A 16,737-nucleotide genomic window follows, 5' to 3' on the forward strand; every position below is an offset into this window, starting at 1 on the left:
AAGGCCCGATTCTCTTTGTCCACAGCACATGTTTAAGCCACATGGTCAGAGCCCAACATCCCCCCTTTGTTCTGAAGAGCGAGATGTTGGCTTCGGTCTTTAGAGCAAACCAAGGGCTGGCATGTGCATCCATGTGGTGGGGAAACCTGAAGAGGTGAGACAGTCCAAGTGTTCCTGAGACCAAAAGCAGTGGTTAAAACAGGCAGTGTTCATTGTTCATAGAGTTCAAGGTTCATAGTGGTCAAGTTCATGGTGTTCAAGTTCAGAGTTCATTGGCATCTGGGCAGATGACTAAGGTGGCATCTGGGCAGATGACTTTAACTACTTCTACCTACATCTACTATCATACACAATTCAAATCATAGGTGAGCAAAACATTATTCCCAAATAATTCAATCGCTATTATGATGTTGTGATAATCTAGCATTGCGGCACAGTGTCAAAGAAAGTAACAACCCAAATAAACAAAACAAAACACAAAAGAGAGAGAAGGAAAGAATAGAAAGACAAGAAGCAGGTGAGGGGCAAACAGTGGTTACTGGTTCAACTCCTAGACAGGACTGGAGTCCGTCGGCGGAGCAGTCGTAGGTTGGCTACGTGGTGTTACGAATAGGAGGGAATCCAGTTAGTCTGTCGCTTCTGGATCTATTAGTACATGATATGTGCGTCTACCTCTCTCTAATCGGTAGATTTAGAGCGAGTCCTGTGTCTAAGTTTTAGAATCTATCGATATTGGAGTTGCGTTGCCAAGACTATAGGCCAGAGGTACCTGTGAGGGTTGCATAACAGTAGTGGTAGCAGATTTACAGATTTCTTTAGCACGGCTAGTGTGACTAGCTAGGCTGGTCTTTCGCTGCTCCCGCTGTTGACAGCTGAGCCTTCTCGGATGAGGTCCTGGGTTAAATCTGACTGCTACGGCAGAGGTTATGTCTTCTCTGGTTACTTCTGACAGAGTCTATAAAGCATGCAAAGGGTTCTCTATGAGCGTGGAGCATCAGTTTACAGTCGCAATGAACGTTTCAGGTCATGCAACTGTTCTGGTTGAAGTTGGATGTGTTAGCGGTTAGTGCATGTCTACAGGGTGAGTTGAAGCATGCAGTTAAACGTTAGTAGTCAATAGTAAGCTGCCATTCTGCCGGTTGGTTTCGGCACTGGCGAGATTAGAGTGTACTTCCTGTGAAGTGCATCTCTCTAAGTTTCTGTTGTCAGAGAGCCCACCCCCCTCGCGCTGTTCAAGTGGCGAGGGCGGATATCCCCACGTTACCGTCAGCACTCAGGGAAACGTCGCGAACAGTTTCACTCTGGAGTGTGTCATGGCGGGCTGGTGATATCTCCCTCCCCCCACCCTCCTAATTAGAGATGGAGACAGGTCCGGCGCACAGGTCAAGTTCGGTTACCTACGGCACTGGCGACTTGACAGGCCCGGGCGATGACTCGGCTGAAAGAAGGCGGTGGCTTCGTTGAACGAGCTGGAGGTGGATCATGCTGAGAGAGCAGGAGAAGAAGGCTTAGTTGACGAAAGATCTTAGGAGCCAGGGTGCTCGAAGGGCCTCTAAGGTTGTGGCACCCTAGAGGTGTATGCGAAAAGGTGGGGGAACACATGAGGCTCGTTTCTGACCCGGAGTCGGGTAGAGCAAGAGTGTTATGACCCCCCAGTAAGACTGAAGAATATGTATAGATTTATACATAACGGGCATTGCCTTTGCGAACAAGGTCGCCCAAGAAGGTTGAAGAAACGAGGTGCGAAAATGGGAGTGGTCGTTTCCGGAAGTGTGCTGAGTTCTCTTCCCCCCCCCCTACCACGTCGACTTGGCAGCAGGGGGAAAGGTCACTCGGCTGAGTCAGGTGGGCTGCGAGTCAGCGTTACCTGATGTGTTGCCCTTGAGGGCGTCTTTCACCCCCCTGGTTCCGTTGGTCTTTCGACCGCCAGGGTCGTCTGTTCCTCGGGGGTGACCAGGGCTCGCTAGGCCAAGTCCTCTCGTCGTCTCCCGACGCTAGGTCGGAGTCGCTCGACTGTTGGATGCCTAAGACTATGGCGGTGTCTTCGTACCGATTTGTCGGCCGTCCGCGTGTCTCCCATGCAAGTTGCGCGTATTTCCTAATCTCTGGCATGGTGAGGTTACTCGTTCTGCAGTGCATAGTAACATCGTATCTCACGTTGTCGTGGAGATTGTGCAAGAAAAGCGACTTGAAGGCATGGTCTTCTTCTAGACCTGGGGCGTTACGTCCTTGGAAGTACGCAGATCTCAAGCGCCTGAAGTAGTCTCTCGGAGACTGTAGCCTTTCCTGGGAAATGGCAAAGGCGCCGAGGGTGGCAGAGGCTGGGTCGGTGTACAGGGAGTACTCCTCCCTAAGGGCGTGACACAGGGATGAATAGCAGTCGCGGATGCTCGGCTGGAGCGTTTCAATGAAAGCGTGGACGCTTCGCGCAGTGGTTTTCCACACTAGCTTTAGCTTTTCGCGCGATGAGGGGCGCGATAGGTCGAGGAGGCAGCGATCGATCTCCCTTAGGTAGTCATCGATGCTCGAGTCGTGATTATCGGGATTGAAACGCTCTACGTCTTTTGCCAGAGACTCAATCTGTCGAGTACGCAGGCCTCCAAGGTTGATGGGGCCTGGGCCGTCCGAGTCGTCTGAGTCTCCATACTCACGATGGTGGTAACGACTATCATCCTCCCTCCCTGAGGGGGATGGGGTCAGTTCTTGTCGCGCGCGTGGACTGCGTGGAGGATTGCGGTCACCTGAGGTGGTTTTGAAGCCACCTGGGCCGGCTAGGACCTGGTGTTGGTCCTCTCTCCTCCTGGTTGGGGATGTCGCCTTCAAGAAATGCAAGGCGGTTCGGGTCTCGGGGAATGAGGGAGCCGAGACCAAGAAATGACTGGGCTGAAAGGCTCGATAGGGGGTAGCAGTACCTACCGGGGTTGCTGGAACACCTTGAAGCGCTTTCAGTTTGTCATCACTCTCTGATGCTTTAGAGAGTTCTAGGTTGACCTCTCTGAGGTCACTGCGCAGGCTACTATTTTCTGACTGTAGGGCTCTACAGTCACGTGACAACTCCTGAACCTCTGTTCGGAGTGTCCAGATCTCGCGTTGCTGCTCGTCGCTCTGTGCCCGGGTTCGGGCAGCTTGCAGCTGCATTTTCTGATGGTAGATGAGCAGTATTTCGCCGATTACGTTCTGAATCAGGCGCTCTCTGTTACCTGCTGGGTTATTTACATAAGCCACCAGCTGCTCTAATTGCTCGTCACATAGGACAGCAGTGTATTTTGCAAAGTACTCTCTTTCCTTTGCTGTGAGTCCAAGGACATCAGCCACCGCATCTCGTAGTGCGGTGTCTTCTGGAGCTACAGCTCCAGGAATGAGGAATTTCTCGTTGCTCATTCTCTCTAATGAGCACGACTCCCAGTAGTTGTTAATTCCCTAGTGTTAGAACGGAAACTGTTAGTGTTTACGGTTCTCAGTGAAATGTCTAGTTCTGTAACTTAGGATTTCTACTGTTAGATGTTAATTACTGTTAGTGTTACGGTTCAGGCAGGCGCACAGTGAAATGTCTAGCTCTGTGACTTACGTTTCTACTGTTGCTGCTCTGAGGTATCACTACTGCTTTGCAGCCAGAGGTGCGAAAATGCTAATGTGGTTTAGCACTTTGGGCCTGTGACAGCTGTGTGTAACTTATTTGGAGGGATTTAAGAAAACAAGCAAGGTATTACAAATAAAACGATCAAATCTACTACACAGCTGGCTGTTAGTTTAAGAAATGAAACGAATAATTAAACCTGGAAACGAAATAAAATTTCGAGAAGGGAATTAAAGATTAAGATTAAAAATCTGGATTTAAAATCAAAAATTTAATTACAATAAGACAAGATTTTGAAGATCAAAGCCTACCTATTTTGGGAAATAAGTTTCAGGAATTTGGATCATTCAAAAGAAGAAAAAAAATAATTTTTCGAAAAAAATATTTTTTTTGGAAAATTAATTATTCAAAAATAATTATGGATTAATGTGCATATATACTGTAACAAAACTGGAATAACGTACCCTCACACGGGGCACCATTATGTTGGGATCTAAAGGAGCGTGTTTGGGTTATCAGCATTTAAGAAACTGAATTCTTGACATCAATAGAATTATTGATGTATGTAACAATTATTAATTGTTATTAATATAAACGGGGCACCACCCTGCGAACAGGGACCAATAACCAAACGATAAAACTAAGTCTCATAATTAGTAGTCACTCATAATGTCAATAGTCTGCGTATGACTATACATTCAGTGACAGTGAAGGTTTTAAGTTCGAGCACAGGCTACTACATACAGTCTTATCAAATACATATGCACAAGTAATCACAGACGACTGCTCCTGAAAGTATAACAGAGTTTATTGAATCAAAATAATAAATGATCAAATCAATTAATATTGCAACCAACAAACGTTATCATACAATTTTATATGCCTAAACTAAAGAATGAATAAAATGGATGAGGGTGTATGTCTGTGTGTGTGTGTGTGTGTGTGGGTCTGTGGGTGGAAAGGAGGGAGTCTTACAGCTACGCTAAAGACTACAAAGATGGCGGCGTCGAGTGACGCTGGCCAAAGGGGAGGGGCCTTAAGAACTACAGCTAAAAACTACAAAGATGGCGGAGTCGAGGGACCCGGACAAAATGGCAGTTAGGCTGCTGTATGTACTCACGTGTGCCTGGGCAGCACGTGATGTGAGGCGCTCGTTTGAACGAGGTTCCCCAGGAGTAGAACTAGGAGCTATGTGTATGTGCGTGTTTCGTGAAAGGAGGAACGAGAAAAAAGGTGGGGGCTCATGGATCAGACTTCTGCGTGCTGTCCGCGTTGTAGTGATAATGGGGGTGTCTGGCGTATCGTACATAACGTGCCGTTGTCGGTAGAACTGCCAGCAGTTATGTACAATAGCCGAGATTCCACACTTCACTCACAGAGCTGATTTAATGAGCAGAGAATACTACACGAAGTGTAGTAAAACCAATGAAAAGAAATCAAATAAATCCAAGCAAACAGTCACAGTTAATACACGAATACAGCGGAGCTTCTCTCGTCCGCGAGGAGTTGCGTAATATCTCGATATCACGCGACAGTAATTTAAACAACAAAAACACGGGAATATCAACATATAAATGAATGGCCTGAATTAAACTTAAGTTAATTTAAGCTAAGCTATGCCCAAATGCCAAGAATCTTACTTGTAGATGCTTCGTTGCAACGTTGAAGGGTTCGTGAGCAAAGTTGTCCTTTTTCTTCGAGAGGAAGGGGGGGGGGGGGTGCTTCTCAGCGCGGCGTTGAGCTGGCGCTGTTTCGGTCTGTCGTGGCGTGGCTCGGCTGGAGCAAACGCAGACGTGATCTGTCCTCGCGGCAGGGAGGGTGATCTAATTTCGGCTGACGGCGTGGTCCGTGCGTCTTACCGGGAATCGTCGGTGAAGGAGGGAGGCGTTGTCGTCTTTCCTTCGCCGGAATGTGTGCACCAAAAGAAAAAGAAACAAAAAGCGCTGAACTGATCGCTGAAGCAGATTCGTTATCGCGGGCTGTTTCATCCAGCGAAACGGCTTGTCAGGGTTTGAGTAGGGTTGAAGGGCCGTTGCTTCCTCGTGGCCTCGTGCGCTGGCGGGGCAAGCTGGACTCTCTGTGGCCTGGCCGGGGGGGGGTCCGGGCGAAGAGAGCGGTTGTGTGCCTCCTAACTCAACCGAGGTCGAAGGGGGAAAAGCCTAGAAGTGTGAACTAAAAACAGTTTTATAGAACATCGGCTGAACCACAGGGGTCCTGGGGTCTCCTGGCCTTCGGCCAATGAGACTGCAGCGGTTACCATGGTTTTTTGGGGGGGAGGGGGAATTCACACCTGAGTGTGAAATTTCACCCAGAGGAGGCTTGTTCTCATCAGACTACAAGTCAGGATGAGACCTGTGCTTGAAACAGTGAAGGCCCGATTCTCTTTGTCCACAGCACATGTTTAAGCCACATGGTCAGAGCCCAACAGTGGTGACACGGTAGGATACACAGCAGCTGTAGAGGCGGCAGCGAAGAGAGGAAATGGGAAGAGCCAGCACAGTAGACAGAGCCTAGATAGACCTGTCAGCTCCGTGACACCCACACATGCCTCACCCTCTGGTCCACGAAGGGAAAGCAGCCCGGATGGCGACAGGTAGAGCGCTTCAGCGAGGGGCTGAAATAGACGCAGAGTTAGGACTAGAGCAGGGAAAGGGACAACGGTGAGCCGCGGCGGAGCCGTGTTTATTTTCAGGAACACGGGGAGAGGAGACCTGGAAGGTACAATGCCTAATTATGCCGAAGTATTCCCCCTCATTTGACTTTTCATAATGAATGTATTGGAAAAAGCTTCTCTTATGACATTGATCAACTGATAAAAACAGACTAATTTAAAACACAAGATAGTGATTGCATATGTTTTTTTTTTTTTTTATCTCAGGTTAATAATTGGTAGTCTGGCAGCAATTACAGGCTTATGGCTGCGGGGATAGGTCTGTATCAGCACATGTATAAACAGGCTCTGTCACGTTTCATGAACTGCAAGTTTAAAGTCCTGCAGCTAATAGGAGGTCTGGAGTGGATCCTGCCTCTTCAGGACATCAACATTGTGTTTAAGCCAGTCCTGTGTGGCTTTTGGCCGTTTGGGATTGACGTCTTGCTAAAACATAAATCTTCTCATGAGTCAGTCCTCCGTCAAACTTTAGCAAGTTTATCCCATTGGGTTGTGCCGTGTTTTATTTGACCCTCTTCAACTCTTCCAGGTCGTGCTGCAAAGAAGCATCTCCAACGCACGCATCGCATTTTCATCTTTGTCTCATCGCACTGTTCATTGCTACTTCATTTTTGTTTCAAATGCGCCCCCGTGCCTCCTCACGGGAGTTATTTTTAACAGTAGCGTTCTCTTTACCAATGTGCTATAAAACTGTGGCTGCTGAATCCCCCAGGCAGCAGTTTTGGAATGCACAATGGCCTCTCGGTGGCCTTCACACTAGTGTCCTTTAATGCAGAGAGATGCTCAGTTTCTTTTTTTTTTCTCTTGGCAAAAAGAACAGCTGTGACAGATTCAGTCCTTCTTTAATGACTGACCTTACTGTACTACAAGGGATATTTCAACATCTGCTTTCTTGTATTTATTTAGAATATTCCTTTCACCTCGTAATGTAGTTTGACAGGATGTCAGCTGTTGCATCATCCAGATACAGGTGTATTTAACAGTTTCACTTATTATTATTATTATTTTAGGATTTTCTGTTAACATCACACCACATATAGAGCTAATACTGTACATAACAAATGCCTTCCCATCGTTACGTGTTGAGCCATTGTATATTTGTTGTTCAACTTGTAGTTTTTTCTAAAATAATCTGTTGAATTGATGGCCTACAAACAGCAAAGACAGTCTAAGGGGTTGAATACTGCCACGTTGGATTACAGGGGAGTGTGGCGGCACTTCACTGTAGTTGTGTTTAAAAAACTAAAAAACCCGACTGAAGCAGAAACTAAGAGTGAGAGAGAGAAGAGAAAAGTCGGAACTTAGCTTCAGTTTCAAAAAACACTCTGTTTGTAATAGGATTCATGACCGGGGCTACAATTGGGAGTGTAATTGTTGCGATAAACCAATCACGAGGCTGGGTATTTCTCTGCAGTTGGAGTTTTCACACATTTATTGCCTGCAATTACCGCGGCGGGGCCACGTGTCAAGTGTGCACTGTTTGTTTATGTAAAACATGCAGTGTACAGCCCTCTAGACGAGCTTCTTCTGCGATCCATTTATCTGTTGTTTCTTGATTGGTCTTTGAAAGCAAGCTGCTGATTATGAGCACGTTTCCATGCGGGAGGAACAATCTTATCTGTTTTGATCTCGCAGGCAAAAATATGGGCAGCGCAACACAATCTCATCTCTTGTGTCAGCTATTCTTTCCGCACCGTGATATTCCCATGGGAACGCGTTTCTGCTGCGCGAATCACAGTCGGATCAGTGCGGGCTGTTTCTTATCTGGACATGAAAGAAGGGAGGATGGAAGAGGGAGGTGTAAAAAAATAATAATAAAATAAAAAGCGGGAGAGGAAGGGAAAGAGGAGGCGAGAGGCAGGGCTCCCTTGGGTATGATAATACCTGATATTTACTGGGCGGCCTCTGAATCTAGCTCATCATCATTTCATGAGCGGGTATTGTACTTATCCCCATTACACTCCGAGATACATGCTCCGCTCGGCAGTTTCCCCCTCAGATTGATTGGGCAGATTAGACAGTTATATTGTTTGTGTGTGTGTGTGTGTGTGTGTGTGTGTGTGTGCCACAGCCCGTGTTACAGCATGCCCGGGGATTTTATGATTCGTTTGATAGTTTTCTCTTATTCATCTGCAAGCACTGTTGTTGTTGTTATTTTGATAGCATCTCTGGTTCAAGACGGGTCAGCAAATTTGTTATTGCTGTTCCGCTGCAGGTGTAAAAGTCTTAATAAAACTGTTGTGCTTTAGTCAGAGATCCTGCGCAGCTCAGGATAGCTTCTTCTCAGCTGAATAGGCAGTTGATTTGATCAGCAGACCCTGCAGTATGAAACCACACTGACGAGCACTGTTATCTCGACTCGCCCCTTCCCCTCCGAGCCCCCCGAACTCGCGCATCCACTCGCACACAGACGCGCCTTATCCACCAGCACTATGGCTTTCACCTCTGAGTGATGTCCATTGTCCGTATAAGGAGAGACCCATTACCAATCCCGGGTCCCAATGGAGACATTGTGCTGCCCGCCATGCTCCCTTGTCCTTCAGCGGCGTCCTGAGATGACAGTAGATAAACAATGTGTACAAACAGTCACTCCCACCAGCATTGATCCGGCTCCCGCGCCCCCCCTCCTTTCACCAACAACGCCACATTGATTCCACCTACACTCAATTTATATGAAAGGCCCCGTGCCCCACCTCCCCTTTCTTCCAGGACTGACAAAAATGATTAATGACAAAGTCCTTCCTACCTCTGCCACCACCTCCCCGTGCCTCGCGTTGGCTGTCCGAGGCACTACAGGCCTATTTCTCCTCTCAGAGATCCAATAGACTGAGGGCCCCCTTTCCTCCCAAGTAGTAGCTTTTATTAATTTTTTTGAGCGAACACGGTGGGGGTTATTCACTGCCTCAGGTCCTTCCTATAATTCCACACGCAAACATGGCCACTGCCGTAATTTCAAGCCTGCACGACATCCATATGCGCGATGTCAAACCATCAGAGAAGACCAGTGAAGGAAATGATTATGCATTTCGATTGCACACACCGTGGGATCTCCTCTCCCGTGGCTTCTGGCTAATAGTCTGCGATGCCACTCAAAGATGAAATCGTATGCAGAGCCTCCAAAGTGGGGTCAATTATTTCTCTTTCTCTGATTAATCCGTCCACTTTGTAGTCGCACGAATGAGATTGAAGTTAATTTAGACATGACACCCGTTCATGTTTGGATCAGTCGTCATTTGTGAAAGATAACTGCTCGGCTGTCTAATGGGAGTTTCAGCTTCCTGCAGTATTTTCAGTATACAAATGTCTTCCATGGTCTCATGTTTGTTTTATTTGGTTTTTATTGTACAGATATACTGTACAATAAAATAAATAGATAGATATACTGTGGTAGCGAGCTGCCGGTGGTTATCAGCGGAGGGGGGGGGGGTTGTATATGTGCATTTATTTTTTATGCGCTGCATCGAGGTGATCGAGGCTATTGATGAAGGTGTTGGTTCCGCTCTCGCCACTCTACCCCACCGCCCAGAGTAATACCGTTCAGGAAAGTCTCCATTTCACATCTCTGCACCGTTCCCTAATGACCCTTCCACCCCGCCACAGTTTTCCCATGGCTCCCTCCCACAGCTCATCCACACTGCTTTTCACACGGCGAGGTAATCCATTTTACAGTTTCCTGCCGCTCTCAGAGCGCTCCTGCTTGAGATCCCCGATCTAAAGAGGACGGGAGGTTTGGGGAGCCTGTTCCAAGATGAAAACGACTCCGAGAGCGTCATGTATATTTTATTCTCTGCCCTGTGTTTTTATTCATGTTGGTCCTAATCGTCTCCACATAATATGAATGTGTGAAGATGCCATTATGCCTGTGCCTGCTCAGGCTTTCTTCATGGAGGGTGATCTCAGCGTTGATGGGCTCTGACGTGATCTCCTCTAATTGATTTCTAAGGGTGGGATCTTGCTCTGTCAGAGTAGAGCAGTGGCACAGAAATGCCCAAAAATTCTCTCTTAATTGTCAATGAACACACTTTAGCTGTCGTTCCATTCTGTTCATAATTGCTCTTAGGAAAAGATTGCAGTCCCTTGTCTGGTTTTGAAGATGAGACTGCCTCTTCGTCCCATTACTGTGTCAACGAATAACATTGCAATCATTTCAATTACGACAGCGCTGGGGCCGAGGTCTCCAAGTAGGGCCTTGAGATGTAATTGGAGGGGCACGGGCGAATCGAGGAAAGTCATTTTTCTTCTGTGAAATTGCCTGAGTCTTGGGGACAGTAAATTGAGGTGGAGAAAAATGATGTGATAATTCAGCCGCATGGTTTGGTCGGGGGGGGGGGGGGGGGGGATGTTCTGAAAGTCACTTTCTAGAGAATTGGAAGGCAAAACTACATTTCCCTCCCGAGTCCTCTGTCCTTCACGCAGTGGCGTGAAATGAATTGATGAGACGGAGGTAGAGGGAAGTGTCGGTGTAAATGTTTGCAGCTAGAATGAAGCTGCCTGCTTGTGCATTCAGATTGGCTGAGGGGTGGGAGGCTCGAGCCGGAGTAAAAATACGGCGCCGCGCTCCACGCTATTTCATGGCCTAAGCCTTTAATCGCAGCAGCAGCAGCCACACTGGATGCATAAAATGGAATTCAAATTTCTGATTGATTGATTCTACATTGATGAATGCCAAGGTTGGTTTAAGGAAAGGAAGAAAAAAAAAAAATCCAGCGACTGACTTTTTAAATGTAACCTTTTTAAGAAGGTGAGTCCTTGCTCCCTCTCATGTGCCTCTTTGTTGCTGTAGATGTACTTCAAAAGAAATGTGAAAATTTGTACTTTTTTTTAAGTTTAATCTCTGGCATGAAAGGGTAGGAGGCTCGATGCAAATCCACAAATTAGCTTCAGCTTTGCTTCTTGCTGCGTGTGGTGGAGACTTCCAGCACAGTGGTCTCGTAGCACCATTTTGTAACGAGGTGAGGAGTAGAGAAACGCGTCTCATTTCGACCTCCTCTCCTCCATACAATCTTCACTCCTTTGCCGTCATCTCGCTATTGTGTCTAGTTTCTTAATCCCTTCAAGGCATCTCTCACAGTAACGGAGCTGGCATAAGCACATTTGTTACTGTTTGCAGTAACGTGATTAACAGGATTACAGATTGGGGATTACACTGTCGTCTTTCTTACCCATTCTTAACCTTGACCCATGCCGCCGTGTACCATTCAAACGGTGCGACCAAAGTTGTTTTTGTCTTTTGTGAGGCCTGAGTGTTTGCACAAAAGCTCAGCAATATTTGTTCAGGAATAAAAGAAAACGCACGCGCTTTGTCGCTGGACGATTTGGACTCGGCTAATGAGTCTCCCAGGTCCGTCTCCGCTGTGATGGAGCCACTGTGGTGGATGCAAATCAACACAAAGACACGGACAAAAAAATGTGACAACGGTAGCCTTTTGATGAGCGTCCTATGGATTACCGCCATCCGTCTATTTCCTGTTGCACAGTTCCTCCTGCGTCTCCATGGAGAACGTGTGGTTGCCAAGGTCTGTGGTGATTGAACACCGAGGGTCATCGTTTATTTCTGTCAGTCAGGGGCGATGGGATGGATCGGGGAGAGAAGGGGGGGGGGGGGACTGTTGGGTCCTGAGGGGCTCGAAGGGTCCAGCTCTCCTTTTTAAAAGTTTATTTGTCGAAGGGATCACCCACGGCGAGTCTGACTCTGCTCGACGGTGTTAATGTACTGACTCGCCTCGCAAGCCCTGGGACACTTGGTCGTATTCAGACTTTAGAAGAAGTGCAACAGCAGTGTCGGGGAGGGGGAGGGGGGGGGGTGAACGGGACGTGTGAGGCTACATATGGCCAACGTTAGCGTTGTTTATCCAGAGAGTTGTTACAGCTGAGGACCAGGCTCCGTCCCCCTGATGCTCATCGTCTCTCATTAATCTAGCAGCATGGTGCTGGCCTGCTTCCCAAGTAGAGGGAGCAGGTTTTAGTGACCACCCACCCCGAGGAAAAGCATTAGTCTGTCCTCTCGACCGTCACCTGCCGTTGTTTATGCCTCCACTTCACGCTGTCACCATCTTTCAGCTGCTATAAAATAACGAGGGGACTATTTTAATTGATGTTTCCAAAGCCTTGAGATTGATGGTCGCCTCGGGGGGGGGGCAATTTCTCGCTCATTTCTCCTGCCAATCTGTTTTTTTGGTAGTTGGTCATCTTGTCTTTCCCCTTTGCTCCCTTTCCACTCATGTTACTGCTCCTTTTTTAAATTTCCTCTTATTGGTCCGTCTGCCACCTCCATTTAGCGGATACTGAGCTCATATTCAGTCTGAGCTCTTTCCATCTTTGGGAATGAAAAGATTGGCTATCAGATACGCATTAGTCTCCATCTGCCGCTCCCTTTTATGCAGGAGTTAAAACGCTGACTCTCTTTGGCAGACCCGGGTCTCTACGCACCTTTTGGCTGCTCGGTACCTTGCGTATGTGTCTGCTGGCTACACCTCTCATCATTCTCTGAACATGAAATATTCATGTTCTCGTTTCTTCCTTTTTGCATCAATTACCGCGGAGGGAGATGTTTGCGGTCGTATCTCGGCTTCTTCTGAGGTACGCGTAGCACCGAAAGGAGAAGACACATTAAGTAAGATGGTGCAGACGTTTGAGATCCATTAGCCATTATTCTCTTATGTCAGTGCTATATGCTCGTCTCCATTATAGTCTAATGTATTGTGCTCTATTTAGCTGGCCCGATCTCAAAGCTGTAGTTTCACACTCGAGGCCTTGAGCTTTCCATCTATTTGTGTCGGCGGCTCTCTTACTCCCCCTCTCAGGCTGTCACATTCTCTCTCTCTCTCTCTCTCTCTCTCTGTCTCTCTGTCTCTCTGTCTCTCCCTCCCCCTTCCTTCCTTCCTTCGGTTGTAGCTCTCTCGGTCTGAAGGTCAACACACTGGGAGGCAGTCATCACCTCTGCAGATTGGGCAAGAACTTAGGTTTTCTGCGCCTCTACGATGTTTGTGGTGTGTCACCATTAAATCTGCTCTCAAGCCCTTTTCAGCAGTGTCAATAAAGTCGCGGCAGCGCTCATCGTCTCCCTGCAGACGCAGATAACGCGTCTTCACTCGGATTAATCATTAACGGAAAATAACTCAAGATTGCCCTTTTCCTAAAGACTGGAGCCTGGTGATGTGTGTTTGAAATCATTATTGCATTAGTGATAACGTTATTTTACTGTGTCAATATACGACACGTCTCATACATGTGCACAAGGGAGACGTTACTTATTCATGTTGGGATGGTTTCACACCCTTTCACTGATGTGCAGGGTGCGGTAGTGGTTGGCAAAGAAATGCAGCAATGCACCAGCAAAGACCGAGAAGAACAACGCCGGCTGTGCAATGTTAAAATATATATATATATATATATATATATATATATATATATATATATATATATATATATATATATATATATATATATATATATATATATATATACGTCAAAGATGCAAACTGCGCTTTGGTAAGAAACCAAGCAATCCACAGGGCACCTTTAATTGACACATTTGATATCTTTTGGTTTTTGACTATTGGTTCAACAAAACAAGTAGTTTGGAAACGTGACTTTTTATTGTCATCATTTGAAGTTTTAATTTATTTCTCTATTTTCTATTTTGCCAAACATTCCCCAAAAGACCCCACAACTGTTAGGCCTCGGTGTTGTGTTTAAAGTCGTCTCCTCTTCTGCTTCACTGTTTCCAGCAGCAGTCACTTCCTGTGACTAATCATCCTTTGATATGCCACGACACAAACCCCGGCTCCCTCAGAAACCAAACAAACAAGGCATCGTGAGGATCTTCAAGCGACCAGGGCTGTTGCTTTTTGTCTGCTCGGCTGCGATGCATTCTCTGAACGCCCACTGTTTTTTCACGGCCTCTCTTTACATTTACTCCCCGTAAAGAGGAAACTTGGACGAGACTCAGAGAAAAGTGTGATTTCTTCCACTGCACTCGCGGGGAGATTTAAGGCATCCTGTTAAGCTTAGCTGGGAGGCTGGAGGGGGCAGAGCTGCTCGCCAGAATGCTGACCTTGCTAACATTAAAGGGACACTAATATGGGCTGCATTTTTCACAAATAAATACTGTGTTTACATGAACGATAACTTCAGTAATCAAGGGATAATCGAATAGGGAAATCTGTTAGAAGCAATGTATGGAATGACCTGTAGTTTATAGGATCCATTGGGCTGAGCACAGTATGGCTACTCTTGTATTTTTAATGTTACTCACCTTTAATTAAACCTTTGTTTTACAGCGTTACCAATAAACCCTTTGGCATTATCAAATCCATTTCATGTCTGATTTGTGTCTGATGAGTCTTGATGGGTTTTGGTGGTCACTGTTTAATGCCTTTGGGTTGAGAAGGTCGTGACTCTACTCTAATGTGGTATCTAGGGTTTTATAAAGGGGTGCGTGTGCACCTCGATAGCGCTCCAGCTTAATGGACGGAGCATTTCCATGCAAAGGTAACGATGCTCCGTGTCGTTTCTCCAACAAGCCTCTAAATGGAGAAGTTATGTATTTGTAAGCGGCGAGTTCGCACCGTTCTCATCCCGCGTTGTGTGCTTTTCTCACTCGGCTTGATGGGGGGATTGGCTAAAGGGCCGGTGTGTTATGATAGGCCTGCAGAGGGTATGGGGATGTATATCGAATGTGGTTAGGGCTTTTCTCCCGGAGTAATGGATCCTACTGTTGCCAGGTCTGTCTGTCACTGTCATCCACTCCTCTTGGATCGCTTGCTTTTCTCCCTTCTCCTGCACTCCATTTTGGTCTGGATACTGTTGAGGATTTGAGTGAAATAGAAGGAGAGTGTCCCCCGCGGGTGATTGCTTCACTTGTATCCAGTCGCACAGTCCTACTGGACTGAACCGGGGCTTGGCTCGCCTCGAGGCTTTGTTGTCACTCACTTTCTGCCTGTTGATTGTGTGGAGGCTGCGTGAGCAAGTGTATTTTTTATTTGTGTGTGTGTGTGTGTGTGTGTGTGTGTGTGTGTGTGTGTGTGTGTGTGTGTGTGTGTGTGTGTGTGTGTGTGTGTGTGTGTGTGTGTGTGTGTGTGTGTGTGTGTGGGAAATTGGCAGCTCTTACTCTGTGTAGGTGATTGCAAGGACTACTTTGGAGTGTTGGCACCGGCAGTATACACGCATCTCCCACACACAGCTGAACCCACACAACAAAAGAAAGCAATATGTCGTTTGTTCTATAGGTGCTGCTGCTCCTTCACATTTTGACACTTTCTTCTGTCCTGCTGTTTTTCTAGGTGAGGAGATTCGATCCTAAGGGAATGGCGCTGCTGAGATGACCTGCGTGACATTGCTATTCTCAAGAGATCATTCTCCAATCAAGAGAGCGGGGCGAAATCTAACCGGGACATGGTTGGCAGGTTCGCATGATGGACAGGTGATGGAGTCTTCCATCATCTTTCCCCGCCAGTGACTCAGCCTGCCAGCCCTCCCTCTGAGGCATAAGTGTGCACCAGCGGTCCAAGGCCCCCTATTTCTCTGCCATGGTGACATAAGCAGTGCTGCAATATGAGGGAGAGCCAACGTGAGACCGTCTCATTTCTTTCTCCAGTAGCTGCCGAAGCTGCTGCTTTAACGCCGTTTGTGTTTAGCTCGATAGCAAGGCTGACTCTGCTGTGAATAATCCCTGCTCTCCGTTTTCTACCCACGCCGAGAGAGACTGTCCCCGCGTTGCTGGGCTGGTGGGGCGGAGCGGTGTGGTGCGAGACGATGCTGGGATGCGTGACACGCCTCCGTCGGCTGGTCCGTCTCCTCCCCCTGCAGACCTCCCTCCTCCTCCTCTTCCTCTTCTGCACTGTCAGCGTCTTCATCTCTGCCTACTTCCTCTATGGCGTCAAGCGGGAGCTGGAGCCATCGGGAGGGGGCGTGTCCGGGGCCGAGGGCGCGTCCGCGGACTCCGATGACCCGAGGGTCACGCCGTCCCGGCTGCTGCCGCTGCGGGGCGTCCCAGGGGGCCCAGGGGTGGATCCCGGAGGGGCCAGGACAGATCCTGTGGTTCTGGTGTTTGTGGAAAGCCAGTATTCTCAACTGGGTCAGGAGATTGTGGCCATCTTGGAGTCTGGCCGGTTCAAGTACCGGACTGAGATCTCTCCCGGTAAAGGGGACATGCCCACGTTGACGGACAAAGACAGAGGGCGTTTCACACTGGTGATTTACGAGAACATTCTCAAGTATGTTAACTTGGATGCCTGGAACAGAGAGCTGCTGGACAAATACTGTGTGGAATATGGAGTGGGCATCATTGGCTTCTTCAAGGTTAGGGCAACGCCACACTCCCTCTCCTCCCTCCCTCCCTCTTTCCTCTCTCTCACACCTTCTGCCCTGTCCATCTGCCTCCTCAGTCTCTAAGGAGATGGGATTCACAGGGTTGGAAAGACCTGGCTGGTTCAGTATCACTCAGTCCTGTTGCACTTTGTAATCCTATGCTCTATGTATTTTTTGT

General features: G+C 47.6%; 1 protein-coding gene across 1 annotated transcript in view; it reads left to right on the forward strand.

The window, feature by feature from the left end:
* ndst1b (N-deacetylase/N-sulfotransferase (heparan glucosaminyl) 1b) overlaps positions 1–16,737 on the forward strand; it is a 42,285-nt gene that overhangs the window by 15,512 nt on the left and 10,036 nt on the right. The window contains exon 2 of the mRNA XM_079268111.1: positions 15,533–16,550. Within this exon, the coding sequence (XP_079124237.1) occupies positions 16,005–16,550 (546 nt within the window). The 5' untranslated portion in view covers positions 15,533–16,004. The remainder of the gene's footprint in view (positions 1–15,532; positions 16,551–16,737) is intronic.

Source organism: Melanostigma gelatinosum (assembly GCF_949748355.1).
Source record: "Melanostigma gelatinosum genome assembly, chromosome: 5".
Lineage (NCBI taxonomy): Eukaryota > Metazoa > Chordata > Actinopteri > Perciformes > Zoarcidae > Melanostigma > Melanostigma gelatinosum.